Source organism: Oncorhynchus nerka, linkage group LG13, assembly GCF_034236695.1.
Source record: "Oncorhynchus nerka isolate Pitt River linkage group LG13, Oner_Uvic_2.0, whole genome shotgun sequence".
Classification (NCBI taxonomy): domain Eukaryota; kingdom Metazoa; phylum Chordata; class Actinopteri; order Salmoniformes; family Salmonidae; genus Oncorhynchus; species Oncorhynchus nerka.
In genome coordinates, this window is record NC_088408.1 from 97,618,746 (window position 1) to 97,639,755 (window position 21,010).

The following is a 21,010-nucleotide window of genomic DNA, read 5'->3' on the forward strand; positions in this document are numbered from 1 at the left end:
CGAGATCAGGACACCTGTATAATTAGAGAGCAGGTTATAGGCTGGTCAGGGCTGGAGGGCCTAGCATCAGTGGGTTTTTAGTTTCTCCTTTCAATGAATCCCTCGACAACCAGGTGAGGGGAGTTCTTTAGTAATTAGTTACCTTAAGTCATCAATCAAGTACACGGGAGGAGTGGAACCCCACTGTCACTCCGTGGAACCCCACTGTCACTCCGTGGAACCCCACTGTCACTCCGTGGAACGAGTTTGACACGTGGGCTAGATGCTACCTCAGAGTTTGTGAGCTGGTGATAGGTCATTCAGCAGGCCGTGAGCCTTTTCCCTGTTAAAGTCAAGTGAGGACTACCGAAATGCAGAGAGGGACAGGGAAATTAGTGAGACAGTACAGGGGCGTGTCCAGTATACAAACAGTGTGGAAAGTTGCTGATGCAAATACACAATATAGAACAATGCCACAGACATTTTGCACTGTTTAGGCTCTATTATAATTCTGACATACTGTACTGTAATTGTCAATGTAATAATTACTGCCACCCCTTACTTGGCCCCAGAGTGGAGCAGCAGTCTAAGGCACTGCATTTCAGTGCTACAGGAGTCACTACAGACTCTGGTTCGATTCCAGGCTGTATCACAACCGGCCGTGATTGGGAGTCCCATAGGGTGGCACACACAATTGGCCCAGCGTCATCCAGGTTAGGGTTTGACCGTCATTGTAAATAAGACTAGCATAGTTAAAAGGTTAAATAAATAACACGTTTGAAAAATAAATAACAGCCAGTGGAAGGTGCTGTGTATTTACTCGTTTGTTATGCAACGCATGTACTTGTATGTGCAATAGTCTTACGAAGCATACATAAGCCCATAGAGACATACCTTCAGCTATGAGTTCTTCCACGGTGACTTGAAACCGGCCCACGCCGAACACTTTCCCGAAGTAGTTGCTGAGTCCGGAGCCGGACCCCCCTCCCAGCCCGCCACTCTCAGACTTCGGCATTCGGGAGAACTTCTTCATTCTGGCTTCCTTTTAACCTCCAAATGCAGTCTTTTTTTTTGAGGGGTAGCCGATATGAACTTCAATCAATCAATGTACGATTTCACTGTCCCCTTTTTTGCTATATACTTATCCCAAATCGTTTCTTGTCCTGCATACTCTTCCGAAAAGACTTCACTTACAACTTGAATGACATGACACAGCAAGGCGTAGCTATCAGAGGAAATGTTGCTCTTTTTTTTCCACTAGTTCGCACGGTTAGTTAACAGCGGTGTCTCAAGAATAAGACAAAATGTTTGTTTTTTTTTTGTTTGTTTTAGTTTCGACGTTGAAACGAGCTCAACGCTGCTGGCTAACAGAGTCAAATGTAATGATATCAACGCGCTAGCTACTGTGGCTAACTAGCTAGCATACATACATGCAGGCGTTGCTGCACCCGACAGTCTACAGACATTTAGCAGACGCTTAAAAAAAACCGAGTCCAACAAGGTATGATACACACCACCAAGCATATGGGACGCTACCCGGTGCTGAACACGGTCTGTGGCTTCGTCTCGCTAATAGTAGCCACGATGTGTCTTGACTGCCCCTTTGTCAGACTATTGTCGAAGAAACACCACCAACACTTCTTTCCACTATCTCAGCCCCCGACTTCTCCACGGCACTTGGTTGGTGGTTTGCTCGCGGACTGTCTTCACTAACGTTAGCTTGTAGCCACCACCTCGACAGGGGAATAACCACAGTGCAATAAATGTCGCGTCCGATTCAGTTGTATTTGTGTCTCCGTCCCCAGCCCCTCCGTAAAACTTCCGACTCTCAGCAGCACTGTGTGGTTTTTTTTTATTTTTATTTCCCAATCAGACAGTAGACAACCTAACCCAGCGTTGTCCGTCACCCTCCTATTGTTATGATTGGTGGTGTACGGAGCGCAGAGACGTACAGGGCGCCTCTGTGATGGGGCGGCGTGAATGACAGTCTGCACCGTCTCACCTTTCCTCTGTTAGGTTGAGGGAGAAACACACAACACAGCTTCTAAAACGAGTGAGAATGGATGATTTGTGATTGATAATATTTCTTTTCAAGTAGATAGTGACCCTCGTTGGGAAAATGTCTACATGTTCCGCGTGTAGGTTACGCATTTGAAACATTCCTTTCTCATCTTATTTGACAAATGTGTTTTGTATGATTCTTTCAACACGATGTCAGAGTTTGATTATATCAACTGGACAGATAACAAAGTGGTTTTCTAATGGTTTCCTCATGCCAGTCCAAATCACATGAGAATAGGGGGGTAGTCCTTATTTTGAGGAAGTGACTTGGCATGACTCTTATTGGCTCTGGGAAAAAGCTCTGATGATCTGGAAAAGATCTGATGTGATTGGTCAAGACCAATTAGTGGAAAGAATAATTGGGCTGCCTGTCTAAACGCAGCCATTGACATCACATTAGGCTACAATAAATCATATCAAATTGTATTTGTCACGTGCGCTGAATACAACAGGTGTAGTAGACCTTACCGTGAAATGCTTGCTTACAAGCCCTTAACCAACAATGCAGTTTATTTTAAAGAAAATGTTTGCTAAAAAATATTTTTTTAACAAGGCTATATACAGGGGGTACCCGTATGGAGTCAATGTGCGGGGCTACAGGTTAGTCCAGGTAATTGAGGTAATACTTACATGTAGGTAAGGGTAAAGTGACTATGCATAGATTTTTTTTTTAAACAGTGAGTAGCAGCAGCGTTTTAAAAGGGGGGTCAATGCAAATAGTCTGGGAAGTCATTTGATTAGCTGTTCAGTAGTCTTATGGCTTGGAGGTAGAAGCTGTTAAGAAGCCTCTTGGACCTAGACTTGGTGCTCTGGTACCGCTTGCCGTGAGGTAGCAGAGAGAACAGTCTATGACTCGGGTGTCTGGAGTCTTTGACAATTTTTAGGGCCTTCCTCTGACACCGCCTGGTATAGAGGTTATGGATGGCAGGAAGCTTGGCCCCAGTGATGTACTGGGCCGTACGAACTACTCTCTGTAGCACATTGCAATCGGATGCCGAACAGTTACCATACCAAATGGTGATGTAACTAGTCAGGATGCTCTCGATGGTGCAGCTGTAGAACGTTTTGAGGATCTGAGGACCCATGCCAAATATTTTCAGTCTCCTGAGGGGGAATAGGCTACATATGGTTACTTTAGTAGGTTACTTATGTTCATTGTACTGTATTTGTACAATGAATAACAAAACAACAGTTGACCCCTTGGATTTTATTTAGGATCCCATCCCCGTTAGTCGACACTAATGGTGACAGCTAGTTTTACTGGGGACCGACACATAATGACAAAGACATTACCGACAAAAATACAATTGACATACATTCAAAAACATTCAAATGTTGACATTCCAGACTCATACGGTGCATTCAGAAAGTATTCAGACCCCGTGACTTTTTCCACATTTTGTTACGTTACAGACTTATTCTAAAATGTATTCAATTGTTTTTTTTCCACCTCCTCAATCTACGCTGTACAGCTATTTTCAGGTCTCTCCAGAGATGTTTGATCAGGTTCAAGTCCGGGTACTGGCTGGGCCACTGAAGGACATTCAGAGACATGTCCCGAAGCTACTCCTGCGTTGTCTTGCCTGTGCTTGTATAGTTGTCCTGTTGGAAGGTGAACCTCCACCCCAGTCTGAGGTTCTGGGTGCTCTGGAGCAGGTTTTCATCAAGGATCTCAAGGATGATGCTGCCACAACCATGCTTCACCTTAGGGATGGTGCCAGGTTTCCTCCAGACGTGGCGCTTGGCATTCAGGCCAAAGAGTTCAATCTTGGTTTCATCAGAACAGAGAATCCTTTAGGTTCCTCTTGACAAACTCCAAGCGGGCTGTCATGCGCCTTTTACTGAGGAGTGGCTTCCGTCTAGCCACTCTACCATAAAGGCCCGATTGGTGAAGTGCTGCAGAGATGGTTGTCCTTCTGAAAGGTTCTCCAATCTCCACAGATGAACTCTGGAGCTCACCTCCCTGACCAAGGCCCTTCTCCCCTGAATCCTCAGTTTGGCTGGGCGGCCAGCTCTTGGAAGAGTCATGGTGGTTCCAAACTTTTTCCATTTAAGAATGATGGAGGCCATTGTGTTCTTGGGGACCTTCAATGCTGCAGAAATGTGTTGGTACCCTTCCTCAGATCTGTGCTTTGACACAATCCTGTCTCGGAGCTCTATGGAACAATCCCTTCAACCTCATGGCTTGGTTTTTGCTCTGACATGCACTGTCAACTGAGAAACTTTATATAAACAGGTGTGTGCCTTTCCAAATCATGTCCAATAAATTGAATTTAGCACAGGTGGACTCGAATCAAGTTGTAGAAACATCTCAAGGATGATCAATGGAAACAGGATGCACCTGAGCTCAATTTCGAGTCTCATAGCAAAGGGTCTGAATAATAAAGTTAATAAGGTATTTCTGTTTATATTTTCAATAAATTAGCAAAAATTGTCATTATGGGGTATTGTGTCTAGATTGATGAGGATATATATATGTTTTAATCCATTTTATAATAAGGCTGTAACATAATAATGTGCGAAAAGTCAAGGGGTCCGAATACTTTCTGAATCCACTACATGTGTTTAAAAAAATGCATTTGATTTTATTTAACCAGGCAAGTCAGTTTAGAACAAATTCTTATTTTCAATAACGGCCTAGGAACAGTGGGTTAACTGCCTGTTCAGGGGCAGAACGACAGATTTGTACCTTGTCAGCTCGGGGGTTTGAACTTGCAACCTTCCGGTTACTAGTCCAACGATCTAACCACTAGGCTACCCTGCCACCCCTGCATAAAAAAAAAGTCTGCAATGAAAACTAAACACACACATAGTTCTGAACCAAATAAATATACATTACAAACAAAGATTATACATTTTTAAGAAATACAGGATCCAGTTTTCTGTTAGACTAGGCTACTGTTTCTGTTAGCCTAGGCTACTGTTTCTGTTAGCCTAGGCTACTGTTTCTGTTAGACTAGGCTACTGTTTTTATTAGACTAGGCTACTGTTTCTGTTAGCCTAGGCTACTGTTTTTATTAGACTAGGCTACTGTTTTTATTAGACTAGGCTACTGTTTCTGTTAGCCTAGGCTACTGTTTCTGTTAGACTAGGTTACTGTTTTTGTTAGATTAGGCTACTGTTTTTATTAGACTAGGCTACTGTTTCTGTTAGCCTAGTCTACTGTTTCTGTTAGACTAGGCTACTGTTTTTATTAGACTAGGCTACTGTTTCTGTTAGCCTAGGCTACTGTTTCTGTTAGACTAGGCTACTGTTTTTATTAGACTAGGCTACTGTTTCTGTTAGACTAGGCTACTGTTTCTCTTAGACTAGGCTACTGTTTTTATCAGACTAGGCTACTGTTTCTGTTAGACTAGGCTACTGTTTCTGTTAGCCTAGGCTACTGTTTCTGTTAGACTAGGCTACTGTTTCTGTTAGCCTAGGCTACTGTTTATGTTAGCCTAGGCTACTGTTTCTGTTAGACTAGGCTACTGTTTTTATTAGACTAGGCTACTGTTTCTGTTAGACTAGGCTACTTCCAGACCTACATAACAAGTTAAATATTATTTTCTGAGGTGACCTATTTACAAAGTTATGTTAATTGATTGATCATAATATTCAGGTTATTGGGTAGTTTAGGCCAGTGGTTTAGAATTAGAGGGTGTACATGGCAGAGATATCGATGAGATGAGGAGGAGGTAACTAAACTACTCTACCATGTCTGGACAGTGAGGAGGGATCCCGTTCCACACTAGGCCCACTGCCACATATAGTGTCTCAGAGGAGGGTCTCTGTGTCTCTCTGTCTATTGACACAGTTATTGTTCTGTGTTGTGGAATTATATTTTTTTATTTTATTTAACCTTTATTAAACTAGGCAAGTCAGTTAAGAACAAATTCTTATTTACAATGACGGTCTACACCTGCCAAACCTGGAAGACGCTGGGCCAATGGTGCGCCGACCCTATGGGTTGTGATACAGCCTGGATATGCTGGCCCCTGTTGCCTTTTTCGGCTACTACTGGCCTATAGGATGAAAGGGAAGCTGTCTATGTATGTCATGGTCCGACTAAACCCACTATCTAACCCAGAGAGAATGGTATTATGGGAATGGATACAATAACAATCCACTTAACGGCATGCTTGCTCGAGAGAATACACACACACACACTCTGGTGTGACAGGGATGGCGGGAGGGAATTGTGTACGTGTGAGGATAGAGATGTGGGTTAGCAGGTCTTCTCCACCTCTCCTCTGAGCAGAGACGGAGAGGAGTGAAGGATGCTGGGTGATTACATGGCTCGGATGAGGATCTGTCTCTCTGCTTTCCTCCACTTCAATAGGCTCTAACTAGTGTGTGTGTGCGCGTGCACCTAACCTACTCTCCTCATCACACTAATATAATATCTGCAGTTTAGCAGATACTTTTATCTTTTTTATCCAAAGCGACTTGCGGTCGTGCATGGTTGGTCCCAGGAATCGAACCCACTACCCTGCAATGATCTGCACCATGAACTCCAAAAGGCCTAGCTCTCTCATCTAATCAGCGTTTTAAGGAATTGAACATGTTTAGAGTATAACAACCACACCCAGCACACAGTACAATAACAGTAGATTGCAGTAGGACTGAGAGAGAGAGAGAGAGAGCAGTTTGAACATATAGGAATGTTGGAGACTGTCGCTTAGACATCTGACAATTGGAATATGACAGGGCCCTAGTAGTCGTTGGGTGTATATCAACTGTTGTGCTTTTAATAGCTCCGTGGGTTTACGGCATAGTGCTAGCAGCATCAGAGGGTCTTCTGCCCTAGAACATTGAATAACTGTGAGAGGGGAGGGAAAAAAAGCTATGTAGGCCAAAGCTAGGGTTGCAAAACGCCAGGTGATTTACCAATGTTTTTTAACATAATCTACGTCAATCTATGGAAATGTAAGTAAATTATTACTTGAATCTGCCTATGCACGACAGTCATTCAAAGGATGAGATAACCTTCCGTTATTGAAGTGTAGATTCCCGTGACAGTATTTCACCTCGCTTGTCTGTAGACTGCATTGGTAATGTCATTAAAGAAAGGGCTTTGGGCAGAGGTTGATATTTCCTGCTGGCATCAACCACTCCCTTCCTGCAGTGGAGGTAGACATGTTTGTTGTTGTTGTTGTTGCTCCCTCTCGCTCATCATGTCAATAAAATAGTTCAACATCTGGAATTTAATTTAATTGGCTAGTAGGCTATAACAGCTAAAAATGAGGCAATAATAGGCTACCTTTTTTAGAATATATTCACCTCTGACTGGAACAGATACAATACTTAAGGTAAGCTACTTCCCTATCAAAACAGAAGACGTTGAAAATAAAGATTTTCTGTTGAAGAAAAAAATACTTTGACATTATGAATTTTGTGCTCACTGGGTTACTGTAAATGGCCAAGGTGAAACATGTATAATTCAACCATGTGTCCATTGATTGAATTCACAGTTGGTGTACGCTGTACAGATTCCTCTACCCACTACCCCTCTATTTCTCTCTATCCCCCTCCCTCTCTCCCACTCCCTCTATCCCCCTCCCTCTCTATCCCCCTCCCTCCCTCTCTCTCCCCTCCCTCTCTATCCCCCTCCCTTTCTATCCCCCTCCCTCTCTATCCCCCTCCCTCTCTCCCACTCCCTCTATCCCCTCCCTCTCTATCCCCCTCCCTCCCTCTCTCCCCCTCCCTCCCTCTCTCTCCCCCTCCCTCTCTCTCCCCCCCCTCCCTCTCTCCCCTCCCTCTCTCCCACTCAGTCTTTCCCCTTCTCAAGGCCATCTAACATCACAGAGGAACATCATTAAACACAGTAAATGAGCTGCATAGATCTTTCTACCTGCACTTCCCTAATGGCAGAATCAGACTCTCTCTCTCTCTCTCTCTGTCTGTCTCTATCTCTCGCTCTCTCTCTCTCTCGCTCTCTCTCTCTCTCTCTCTCTCTATCTCTCGCTCTCTCTCTCTCTCTCCCTCTCTCTCGCTATCTCTCTCTCTCTCTCTCTCTCTCTCTCCCCCATCTCTCTCTGTCTCTCCCCCCCCATCTCTCTCTCCCCCATCTCTCTCTCTCTCTCTCGTCCATTGGCAGTGGTAGGCAGAGGAGCTACAGCTAGTTGAAGGACAACAGTGAAAGACCCCCTCCCTCACCGTTCCCTGAAAAGAGCTTGATTTCCTTGTGCTGGTTCTTCTAAGTCTAAGACAATGTGGCATGTGGCCACCTGCTGGACATAAAATTAAGTCGTTCAAACTGACTAGACGTAACATAGAAAATGTAAATTTGGAACAATCAAATCAGGATGTACGTTATGTTTGGTATGTGTTGTCTTTTAAGGGTCAAAAAGGATCTGCCACTATGTTTAACAGCAGAGAAAGCCCCCTAAATTATATTTTTAAGGGTCAAAAGGGATCTGCCACTATGTTTAACAGCAGAAACACCCCTAAATTATATTTTTAAGGGTCAAAAGGGATCTGCCACTTTGTTTAACAGCAGAGAAAGCCCCCTAAATTATATTTTTAAGGGTCAAAAGGGATCTGCCACTATGTTTAACAGCAGAGAAAGCCCCCTAAATTATATTTTTAAGGGTCAAAAGGGATCTGCCACTATGTTTAACAGCAGAGAAAGCCCCCTAAATTATATTTTTAAGGGTCAAAAGGGATCTGCCACTATGTTTAACAGCAGAGAAAGCCCCCTAAATTATATTTTTAAGGGTCAAAAAGGATCTGCCACTATGTTTAACTTGAAATTTGATGACTTTTCCTAGAGTGACCCTCAACATTAGAAAAAGGGAAACATCACCTTTGTTCATATTTCCATGAAAGCTGGACACCACCAGGGGACAAAGATTGTCTTAGGGTCATTTTTGACCCGGCACACCACAAAAAAACACAAAGACACACACACACACACACACACACATGGAGAAATTGAGATTATGTGTGCTACGGATTGAACCCAGACAAAACTAAAATGTTTGTGTGCATGTGCAGCATCCCCCCTCCACGAACCCCCCCCCCCCCATTACTAATGGGGAATGCAGTCAATGGCCATAAAGCTGCTGCAGATGACAGTCCCCCCCCCCCCTCTATAAAGCTGCTGCAGATGACAGTCCCTCCCAGTTCTCTCTTTTACTGAAACCAACGAGTGCACGTTTCAGTGCCCAACAGGTCGTAGATCTGATTTTTTTTTCAGATGTCCTGGAGGAACAAAGAGAACAATGATTTAGAAAAGGAGGAGGTATCTGAAGAAGAATTACAACCCAGAGCACAATGCATCAAAATGTCATAAGGATGATCCCAGGGCCCACAAGACATGCAGTTGCCCATGCCCAGGACATCGCCTCAACATTCTACATGTCCATCACACCATTAACCCTAGCCTAGCTATCACTATCCAGCTAGCTAACGTTAGCCACCTAGCAACCTCACTAGAATTTGTAACACATTGTACATTTTACAAATGTGTAACATTTAGTACGAATTGCAATTCGTAACATATACAAATTTGCTAATGGTCACCCACAAATGAATTACATACCATACCAAACGTAACATATCACACTAAATGGAGTGCCCGGATTTACAAATCAAATCAAAGTTTATTTGTCACGTGCGCCGAATACAACAGGTGTAAACCTTACAGTGAAATGCCGAATACAACAGGTGTAAACCTTACAGTGAAATGCCGAATACAACAGGTGTAGACCTTACAGTGAAATGCTTACTTACAGGCTCTAACCAAGGGTGCCAAAAAAAAAAGTATGTGTGTGTGTGTGTGTGTGTAGGTAAGTAGAGAAATAAAGCAACAGAAAGACATTTGAAAAAAAGAGTAGCAAGGCTACATACAGACACCTGTTAGTCAGGTTGATTGAGGTAGTATGTACATGTAGGTATGTTAAAGTGACTATGCAGATATGATGAACAGAGAGTAGCAGAAGCGTAAAAAGAGGGGTAGTATGTACATGAATGTATAGTTAAAGTGACAATGTAAATGAGCTAAACAGAGAATAGCAGCAAAGCGGGATTGGGGGGGCACACAATGCAAATAGTCCGGGTAACCATTGGTTACCTGTTCAGGAGTCTTATGGTTTGGGGGTAAAACTGTTGAGAAGCCTTTTTGTCCCAGACTTGGCACTCTGGTATCGCTTGCCATGCGGTAGTAGACAGAACAGTCTATGACTGGGGTGGCTGGGGTCTTTGACACCACCTGGTGTAGAGGTCCTGGATAGCAGGCAGCTTTGCCCCAGTGATGTACTGGGCCGTATGCACTACCCTCTGTAGTGTCTTGCGGTCGTAGGACGAGCATTTGCCGTACCAGGCAGTGTTGCAACTGGTCAGGATGCTCTCGATGTTGCAGCTGTAGAACCTTTTGAGGATCTCAGGACCCATGCCAAATCTTTTTAGTATCCTGATTTACGTACAGACTAATACGATATGCTGTGCTGGCCACTAGGGACCCTGCTGTGCTGGCCACTAGGGACCCTGCTGTGCTGGCCACTAGGGACCCTGCTGTGCTGGCCTAATACCTAATTCATTCCTGATGCTTGGAGGTCAAATAGTGAAGATTGATGCATGATTGAATTAATGCTAGGCCTATATAATGTATGATGTATGCCTTGTCTCTTTTACCTGTCTCTACTACTCTGTATTGCCTGTCTCTTTTACCTGTCTCTACTACTATGTATTGCCTGTCTCTTTTACCTGTCTCTACTACTATGTATTGCCTGTCTCTTTTACCTGTCTCTACTACTATGTATTGCCTTGTCTCTTTTACCTGTCTCTACTACTATGTATTGCCTGTCTCTTTTACCTGTCTCTACTACTATGTATTGCCTGTCTCTTTTACCTGTCTCTACTACTATGTATTGCCTGTCTCTTTTACCTGTCTCTACTACTATGTATTGCCTGTCTCTTTTACCTGTCTCTACTACTATGCATTACCTGTCTCTACTACTATGTATTGCCTGTCTCTTTTTGCCTTGTCTCTTTTTTATATTGTAGCATTTCATTTATAGCCCGGTCTTTATAATTAAGGTATTTCACATGCTAGAATTATGCTTGCCAAAATAATGTGGAATAAGTTATCTAGGCTAGTTCATTCTCAATAATGCCCTGTTAATGTAAAACAAAAACAAAAAACAACAAAAGGAGTGATTCAGTCAGTCCAGTTATTTGTCTAGGCTACTAATTACAAGGCATAACCAAAGATTTATATAACTAACCCAGATAGACCACAGCCTGTTGTTTCCAATGGGAACAAATGAGTCATAGTGGGCAGATCAAACAAGGGATGGGCAGAGTCAAGCACGAGCTAACGACTTTCCTATTGGTGCATTCTAGCATACATCTGCATATTTCCGTTACAGAACGCCTCTTCTGTGAAGTGCACCATGTGCAATAAATCCATTCGCCTTTGAACTCCTTCTAAACAAACTTTTGCAAAGGGTAAAGTCTACAAAACTATTGAGATTAAATGTTTCATTGATGAGAAAATGTGCAGAATGTTGGCCAAAAGCCATTTCCTCCCCTTTTCTCCCACTCCCAGCCGCTGGGCTTCCTCTCACTATCATATCTGGTAGTGAGTGGAAACGCCAAGCAGATTCACATTTTTACATCTGGTGAAATATCTGTCTTTGTTCTATCTGTTGCATAGCCTACTTGAACAGGGGGAGTGGGAGAGTACACACGTTCAGCCTCCGTTGCTATGGCAACACCCCAGATGCACCAAAGTTTGCAGTTGGCGAGGTGTTTTAGCATGGGGACACCCCCGGGTGTTTTAGCATGGGGACACCCCCGGGTGTTTTAGCATGGGGACAGCCCCGTGAAAATACGTCATCGAAGTGAACATAAAAGGCATTTAGCACGTCTGGTAGGCTCGCGTCACTGGGCAGCTCGCAGAATGGTTTTCCTTTGTAGTCCTTAATAGTGATAAGCTGAGCTGAGTGATAAACTGAGCCTCACTGTGCGTGTAGAGAACTTGATAAGGAAGCTCAAGCTGAATATAGGTTTTTATTACTGGCATAAGGCTTGTTATTCGTTTGAGGCCAGGAAGGAGCTGGTACGATGTACATTACTGGAGGTTATAGATTTTAGTGATGTTAAATATATATATATATATATATATATATATATATATGCAGGCCTCAGCCACGACCCTGAGAGCACTTGATTCAGTGTATCATGCAGCCCTCAGGTTCATTACAAATCAGAAACGTCTAACACATCATTGTGATCTCTACAGCGCTGTTGGCTGGTCGTCATTGACCTTGCGTAGGCTTAAACACTGGTATACACTGATTTATAAGGCCATATTGGGTAAAATGCCATTTTATCTCTGTTCTTTTGTAGTCAGGTCGGTAAATAAATATAAATTACGGTCCCATCCTCATTTGCTTCTGACAGTACCAAGAAATTAGAACAGGTCATGGTAGAAATAGTTTTAGTTACTTAGCTCCGTGGTCCTGGAATTCTCTCCTGAACATTTTAAAATGTGATGATCTAGTTTGGTTGGTGGAGTTTAAACACTTGATCGATGTATATCATAGAAGAGTGGAATTGTTTTTAGGCCAGCTGTTTTTAGTCAAGACTTTCGTGTTTTTAATGTAAAATGTTTTTGTTGTACTGTATGTGTGTTGTGTTTAATGTTGTGTTAGTGTATGTAGGTTGTTTTGTCTGAAACGTTATTCTCCCTGCTGCTATTGGACCAGGTCTCTCTTGTTGTTGTACTGTATGTGTGTTTAATGTTGTGTTAGTGTATGTAGGTTGTTTTGTCTGAAACGTTGTTCTCCCTGCTGCTATTGGACCAGGTCTCTCTTGTTGTTGTACTGTATGTGTGTTTAATGTTGTGTTAGTGTATGTAGGTTGTTTTGTCTGAAACGTTGTTCCCCCTGCTGCTATTGGACCAGGTCTCTCTTGTTGTTGTACTGTATGTGTGTTGTGTTTAATGTTGTGTTAGTGTATGTAGGTTGTTTTGTCTGAAACGTTGTTCTCCCTGCTGCTATTGGACCAGGTCTCTCTTGGAAAAGAGATGTTATCTCAATGAGAAAAACCTATTTAAAAAAAAGGTAAAATTACAAATGAAAACATAGTTTGCAAGCCCTGCACATCCGACGAGCGTCAGAGCCGGTGTACTACGATTTAATCTTAGTTCTGTATTGAATCTTTACCTGTTTGATTGTTTCGTCTGAGGGCATAGCAGGATTTCTTATAAGCGTCCGGATTAGTGTCCACCTCCTTGAAAGCTGCAGCTCTACCCTTTAGCTCAGTGCACTTGATGAAGCCGGTGACTGAGATGGTATACTCCTCAATGCCATTGGATGAATCCCAGAACATATTTCAGTCTGTGCTAGCAAAACAGTCCTGTAGCGTAGCATCCGAATTATGGTCAGATTTGCCAAATGGAGGGCGAGGGAGAGCTTTGTATGCATCTCTGTGTGTGGAGTAAAGGTGGTCTAGAGTTTTTCCAATGGTTGCACATGCTGGTAGAAATGAGGTTAAAGGGATTTAAGTTTGCGGCCACTAGAAGCGCCACTTCTGGATGAGCATTTTCTTGTTTGCTTATGGCCTCATACAGCTCTTGAGTGTGGTCTTAGTGCCAGAATTGGTATATGGTGGTAAATAGACAGCTACGAAAAATATAGATGTAAACTCTCTTGGTACAGTAGATAGTGTGGTCTACAGCTTATCATGAGGTACTCTACTTCAGGCGAGCAATGCCACGAGACTTCCTTAATATTTGACATTGCACACCAGCTGTTATTGACAAATAGACGCACACCACCACCCCTCATCTTATCGGACATAGCTGTTCTGTCCTGCTGATGCACGGAAGATCCATCCAACTGTATATTATCCGTGTTGTTGTTCAGCCACGACTCGGTGAAACATAAGATGTTACAGTTTTTTAATGTCCCGTTGGTAGGATAGTCTCAAATGGAGCTCATCCAGTTTATTCTCCAGTGATTGCACGTTGGCCATAGAACGGATGAATTCGCTGACGAATTCTCACAAGGCACCCCAATCTGCACCCCCTGTACCGCCGTCTTTTCTTCATGTGAATGGGCCTGGTCTCTGAGAAACAGTACAGTCGTGGCCAAAAGTTTTGAGAATGACACAAATATTAATTTTCACAAAGTCTGCTGCCTCAGTTTGTGTGATGGCAATTTGCATATAATCCAGAATGTTATGAAGAGTAATCAGATGAATTGCAATTAATTGCAAAGTCCCTGTTTGCCATGCAAATGAACTGAAACCCCACCAAAATATTCCGCTGCATTTCAGCCCTGCCACAAAAGGACCAGCTGACATCATGTCAGTGATTCTCTCGTTAACACAGGTGTGAGTGTTGATGAGGACAAGGCTGGAGATCACTCTGTCATGCTGATTGAGTTCGAATAACAGGCTGGAAGCTTCAAAAGGAGGGTGGTGCTTGGAATCATTGTTTTTCCTCTGTCAACCATGATTACCTGCAAGGAAACATGTGCCGTCATTATTGCTTTGCACAAAAAGGTATAAGTATACTGCTGCCAGTAAGATTGCACATAAATCAAACATTTATCGGATCATCAAGAACTTCAAGGAGAGCAGTTAAATTGTTGTGAAGAAGGCTTCGGGGTGCCCAAGAAAGTCCAGAAAGCGCCAGGACCGTCTCCTAAAGGTGATTCAGCTGTGGGATCAGGGCACCACCAGTACAGAGCTTGCTCAGGAATGGCAGCAGGCATCTGCACGCACAGTGAGGCAAGACTTTTGTAGGATGGCCTGGTGTCAAGAAGGGCAGCAAAGAAACCACTTCTCTCCAGGAAAAACATCAGGGACAGACTGATATTCTGCAAAAGGTACAGGGATTGGACTGCTGAGGACTGGGGTAAAGTCATTTTCAAAGATGAATCCCCTTTCCGATTGTTTGGGGCATCGGGAAAAAAGCTTGTCCGAAGAAGACAAGGTGAGCGCTACCATCAGTCCTGTGTCACAGTAAAGCATCCTGAGAACATTCATGTGTGGGGTTGCTTCTCAGCCAAGGGAGTGGGCTCACTCACAATTTTGCCTAAGAACACAGACATGAATAAAGAATGGTACCAACATATCCTCCTATAGCAACTTCTCCCAACCACCCAGGGACTGTTTGGTGACAAGCAATGCCTTTTCTAGCAAGATGGAGCACCTTGCCATAAGGCTAAAGTGATAACTAAGTGGCTCGGGGAACAAAACAGACCTTAACCTCTTACCTCTACCTGGGACGCTTGCGTCCCAACTAGAGCTCTGGAAATGCAAATGCGCTACGCTAAATGCTAATAGTATTAGTTAAAACTCAAAAGTTCATTAAAATACACATGCAGGGTATCAAATTAAAGCTACACTCGTTGTGAATCCAGGCAACAAGTCAGATTTTTAAAATGCTTTTCGGCGACAGCATGAGAAGCTATTATCTGATAGCATGCACCAATACACTACAACAGAAAAGCACAGCAGGGGACGTAAACAAAATAATTAGCATTTCGGCGTTACACAAACCGCACAATAAAATAGAAAACAGTCATTACCTTTCACCATCTTCTTTGTTGGCACTCCTAGATGTCCCATAAACACTATTGGGTCTTTATTTCGATTAAATCGGGCCATATAAAGCCAAGATATCGTTATATGTAGACTGTGTGATAAACGAAAAAAACAGCGATTTCACAACGTAACGTCATTTTTTAAAATTCAAAAAGTAGACGATAAACTTTCACAAAACACTTAAACACTTCGAAATACGTTTGTAATGCTACTTTAGGTATTAGTAAACGTTAATAAGCGATAAAAATCATCCGTAGGCGATGTATATATCATTAGCTGTCGTCTTGGAAAAAATTTCAGGAGAGAGCTCTTCCGGAATGATCTGGGCGGAGACCGGAGGTAAGCGGTGCCCCTCTTTCGGTTCAACCAAGAATCAAAGATGATTAAATTCACAAGATACTCGACTACATGGGGATGCTGTGGGAGTTGAATGCTCGGTCTTATCTAATTCGGCTCACTGTTAACAATTGCTGGATGTGGCGCAAGGATATTTATTTCCATTTTCTGTGATCAGGTTTTCCTGCGCTTTCCGATGTAACGCACGTTATGTAATAGCCACAGTCGTGATTTAACCCGTTTTAAAAACGTCCGAGGGTTTCCTATACACACATTCTAACCATATGAACGTACTATATTCCTGGCATGAGTAGCAGGGCGCTGAAATGTTGCGCGATTTTTAACAAAATGTTCAAAAAAGTAGAGGGTAGGAGCAACAGGTTAACCCATTGAGAACTTGTGGTCAACCCTCAAACTCCAAGCATTGATTATGCAAGAATGGGCTGCCATCAGTCAGGATGTGGCCCAGAAGTTAATTGACAGCATGCCAGGGCGGATTGCAGAGGTCTTGAAAAAGAAGGGTCAACACTGCAAATATTGACTCTTTGCATCAACTTCATGTAATTGTCAATAAAAGCCTTTGAGACTTATGAAATGCTTGTAATTATACTTCAGTATTCCATAGTAACATCTGACAAAAATATCTAAAGACACTGAAGCAGCAAACTTTGTGAAAATTAATATTTGTGTCATTCTCAAAACCTTTGACCACGACTCTATTCTTCGCATCGGACTCATTAAAGAAAAAATATTTGTCAAGTTCGAAGTAAGTAATCGCTGTTATGATATCCAGAAGCTGTTTTCGGTCACTTACAAAATAAGTTACAAAGAATGTGAAAAAACGCACAATAGAGCACAGTTGGTTAGGAGCTCTTAAAACAGCAGCCAGTCCCTCTGGTGCCATTTTTCACTCTCAACACATTCACTCGCAACACACCATGTGTAGCCGATGTGAAATTGCTAGCTAGTTAGCAGTGGTGCGCGCTAGTGGCGTTTCAATCGGTGGCGTCACTTGCTCTGAGACCTTGAAGTAGTGGTTCCCCCTTGCTCTGCAAGGGCCGCGGCTTTTGTGGAGCGATGGGTAACAATGCTTCAAGGGTGACTGTTGAAGTGTGCAGAGCGTCCCTGGTTCGCGCCCAGTTCGGGGCGAGGGGATGGACGTAAAGTCTATGCTGTTACACATGGGCCAGAAAAAGTTGAATACATCGGCCATGCTGTCAATCCAGCATGACTTCTGCCACGTTCAAAACTATTGGAAACATGTAACTGGGAAATCTCAGACTTCAGTGAGTTCAAGACAACTGGGACCTCAACATTCTTTAGCTCAGACTAGGAAAATACGTTTTGAACGGTCCTCCAACTCGGAATTCCAAGTCGGATATAGGGCCTCTTACTAGTGCTCCAACCTGAAGACCACTGACGTCATGATTTGACCTTGTTTTTTGAATGAGTTCCCAGTTGTCTTGAAAGCCCCATAAATACAGAAAATGCCAGACTTTGATGATAAAGTTTAATGACAAAATTTGCCCACAAGAAGGACCACCGCACCACCTTCCTGTTCAAGTGAGCACAACAAGGTGAGTCCATAAATGTCTTGTAAATTATATAATATGCCAGGAAGATATGTATACGGTAGCTAAGAAAGCAATACTAAATGTATTTTGTGTAGTAAGCTGTTGTTAGCCCATGTGCCTCACCCTAATAAGTTGGTCACCTTCACCTTCATAACTTAATTTTAAAGGAATTTAATCATTCAATATTGTAAGAGCTTTCATTGTCTGCTTATATGCCCCCCTTTATTTTTCCTACGGTTCTGACTTGGTGTACAGGGAGAATACTGTAAGAACAGCCCATGTTCTTAATTCTGTCACTGTACATTTCAAAAGTGCTGAACAAATAGTTACAGTATATGTCTGTCCTAGCTTGCTCATTAATGTCACCTAGCTCGCTAATTAATGTCTTAATCGAAATTACAGATTGCCTCTTATCCGCTCTTCGTTCCCTTTTGCCATAGTTTGTACATCTCAATTGTCAGTAGAAACCACATTTGTTTAAGTAAGTCAGCCATATCAGCAATTTTTTTTAAAAAGGCAGTAAATGAGGCTGAATGAACTGTTTCGCTGCCAGACAAGGCTCCACTGATAGGCCGGTGTAGCAGTGGTAAGGATACACTCTATGGTGCTGAAAAGAAAGCTCTGCTGTTGGGACAGCTTTATGTAGGGCCTAACAGTTTGTGGGCACCATTTGTCACCTTTATAGTGCAATGAATGTATTCTTTAGTGTTGTGGAGTGGCTTTGCTGGCATTAATACAACAATAAATAAATAAAATAGTTTGCCCAAACAAGATTTACATGCTAAAATCGCCACTGCCATGCGCCATCTGTTAAAACCTCTTTGGGCTGCAATCCCGTTAACGGGATGATATGACAACAGCCAGTGAAAGTGCAGGGCGCCAAATTCAAAACAACAGAAATCTCATGATTAAAATTCCTCAGACATACATGTATCTTATATCGTTTTAAAGGTAATATTGTTGTTAGTCCCACCACAGTGTCCGATTTCAAATATGCTTTTCAGCGAAAGCACCACAAACGATTATGTTAGGTCCCCACCAAGCCACAGAATGAACACAGCCATTTTTCCAGCCAAAGATAGGAGTCACAAAAAGCACAAATAGAGATAAAATTAATCACTAACCTTTGATGATCTTCATCAGATGACACTCATAGGACATCATGTTACACAATATATGTATGTTTTGTTTGATAAAGTTCAAAAATCGGAGTTTACATTGGCATAATACAAGTTATACACATGGAATTATAGATATACCTCTCCTTAATGCAACCGCTGTGTCAGATTTTTTTTTAACTTTACAGAAAAAGCAAACCATGCAATAATCTGAGACGGCGCTCAGAAATATAATAAAATTAGCCGCCATTTTGGAGTCAACATAAACCACAAATTACATGATAAATATTCCCTTACCTTTGATGATCTTCATCAGAATGCATTCCCAGGAATCCCAGGTCCACAATAAATGCTTGATTTGTTCGATAATGTCGCGTTTGGTACACCTATCCAAACGCTGGTGCTGGCCGACCATATCGTCGGACAAAAACTTCAAAAAATTATATTACAGGTCGAAGAAACATTTCAAACTAAGTACTGAATCACTCATTGGGATGTTTTTATCATAAATCTTCAATAAAGTTCCAACCGGAGAATTTCTTTGTGTCTTGAGGACGCCCTAGTGGAAGCCCTAGGAAGTGAATCTTCATTCATATTACAAGGGGATTTCAATAGGGAATGGGTTGAAAATATACCAACCTCAGATTTCTCACTTCCTGTTTGGATTTCTTCTCAGGTTTTTGCCTGCCATATGAGTTCTGTTATACTAACAGAAATCATTCAAATAGTTTTAGAAACTTCAGAGTGTTTTCTATCCAATACTAATAATAATATGCATATATTAGGAACTGAGACTGAGGAGCAGGCCGTTTACTCTGGGCACCTCTGGGCACCTTTCATCCAAGCTACTCAATAGTGCCCCTGCAGCCATAAGAAGTGAATGAATCCCCCAGTCAATGGAAGACCAATCCCCATCTGTTAATGACTCCCCCAGTCAATGGAAGACCAATCACCATCTGTTAATGACTCCCCACAGTCAATGGAAGACCAATCACCATCTGTTAATGACTCCCCCCAGTCAATGGAAGACCAATCACCATCTGTTAATGACTCCCCCCAGTCAATGGTAGACCAATCCCCATCTGTTAATGACTCCCCCAGTCAATGGAAGACCAATCACCATCTGTTAATGACTCCCCCCAGTCAATGGAAGACCAATCCCCATCTGTTAATGACTCCCCCAGTCAATGGAAGACCAATCCCCATCTGTTAATGAATCCCCCAGTCAATGGTAGACCAATCCCCATCTGTTAATGACTCCCCCAGTCAATGGAAGACCAATCACCATCTGTTAATGACTCCCCCAGTCAATGGAAGACCAATCCCCATCTGTTAATGACTCCCCCAGTCAATGGAAGACCAATCCCCATCTGTTAATGAATCCCCCAGTCAATGGAAGACCAATCACCATCTGTTAATGACTCCCCCAGTCAATGGAAGACCAATCACCATCTGTTAATGACTCCCCCCAGTCAATGGAAGACCAATCACCATCTGTTAATGACTCCCCCAGTCAATGGAAGACCAATCCCCATCTGTTAATGACTCCCCCAGTCAATGGAAGACCAATCACCATCTGTTAATGACTCCCCCCAGTCAATGGAAGACCAATCACCATCTGGGAAACTCCCCTGGTAGTGGGTCTTGACACCATTAGAGCGGCAGATAGTCTAATTAGAGTGTTGGGACAGTAACTGAAAGGTTGCTGGATGGAATCCCTGAGCTGACAAGGTTCAAATCTGTCGTTCTGCCCCTGAACAAGGCAGTTAACCCACTTTTCCCCGGTATGCTGTCCTTGTAAATAAGAATTTGTTCTTAACTGACTTGTGTAGTTAAATAAAGGTTAAATCATTTTTTAAATGTTTTAAATTTTAACCATTCTCCTCAGCCTAACAACCTAGCCATTGATATCTTTGTGTGTCTACTTCCTGAATCATCAAACATCACAACATTTATCAATGATGTCCTTCCTGCGTGCCATTCAAGACTTCAAATCAATCAAATTAAATGTATTTCTATAGCCCTTTTTACATCAGCTGATATCTCAAAGTGCTATACAGAAACCCAGCCTAAAACCCCAAACAGGAAGAAATGCAGGTGTAGAAGCATGGTGGCTAGGAAAAACTCCCTAGAAAGGCCAAAACCTAGGAAGAAACCTAGAGAGGAACCAGGCTATGAGGGTGGGCCAGTCCTCTTCTGGCTGTGCAGGGTGGAGATTATAACAGAACATGGCCAAAATGTTCAAATGTTCATAAATGACCAGCATGGTCAAATAATAATAGTTGTTGTCGAGGGTGCATAAATGTCAGTTGGCTTTTCATAGCCGATCATTCAGAGTATCTCTACCGCTCCTGCTGTCTCTAGAGAGTTGAAAACAGCAGATCTGGGACAGGTAGCAAG

General features: G+C 42.7%; 1 protein-coding gene across 3 annotated transcripts in view; it reads right to left on the minus strand.

Moving 5' to 3' along the window:
- The window catches only part of LOC115140714 (BMP-2-inducible protein kinase), a 99,869-nt gene extending 97,898 nt beyond the window's left edge, over positions 1-1,971 (minus strand). Inside the window, exon 1 of one of the 3 annotated variants that reach the window (XM_065026885.1) lies at positions 874-1,971. In XM_065026885.1, coding sequence (XP_064882957.1) covers positions 874-1,012 — 139 coding nt within the window. In that variant the 5' untranslated portion in view covers positions 1,013-1,971. Of the gene's footprint in view, positions 1-142; positions 421-873 lie in introns of those variants that run through there. The other 2 variants (XM_065026884.1, XM_065026886.1) reach the window with 2 other exon arrangements.
- Between the last annotated feature and the right edge of the window lie 19,039 nt (positions 1,972-21,010).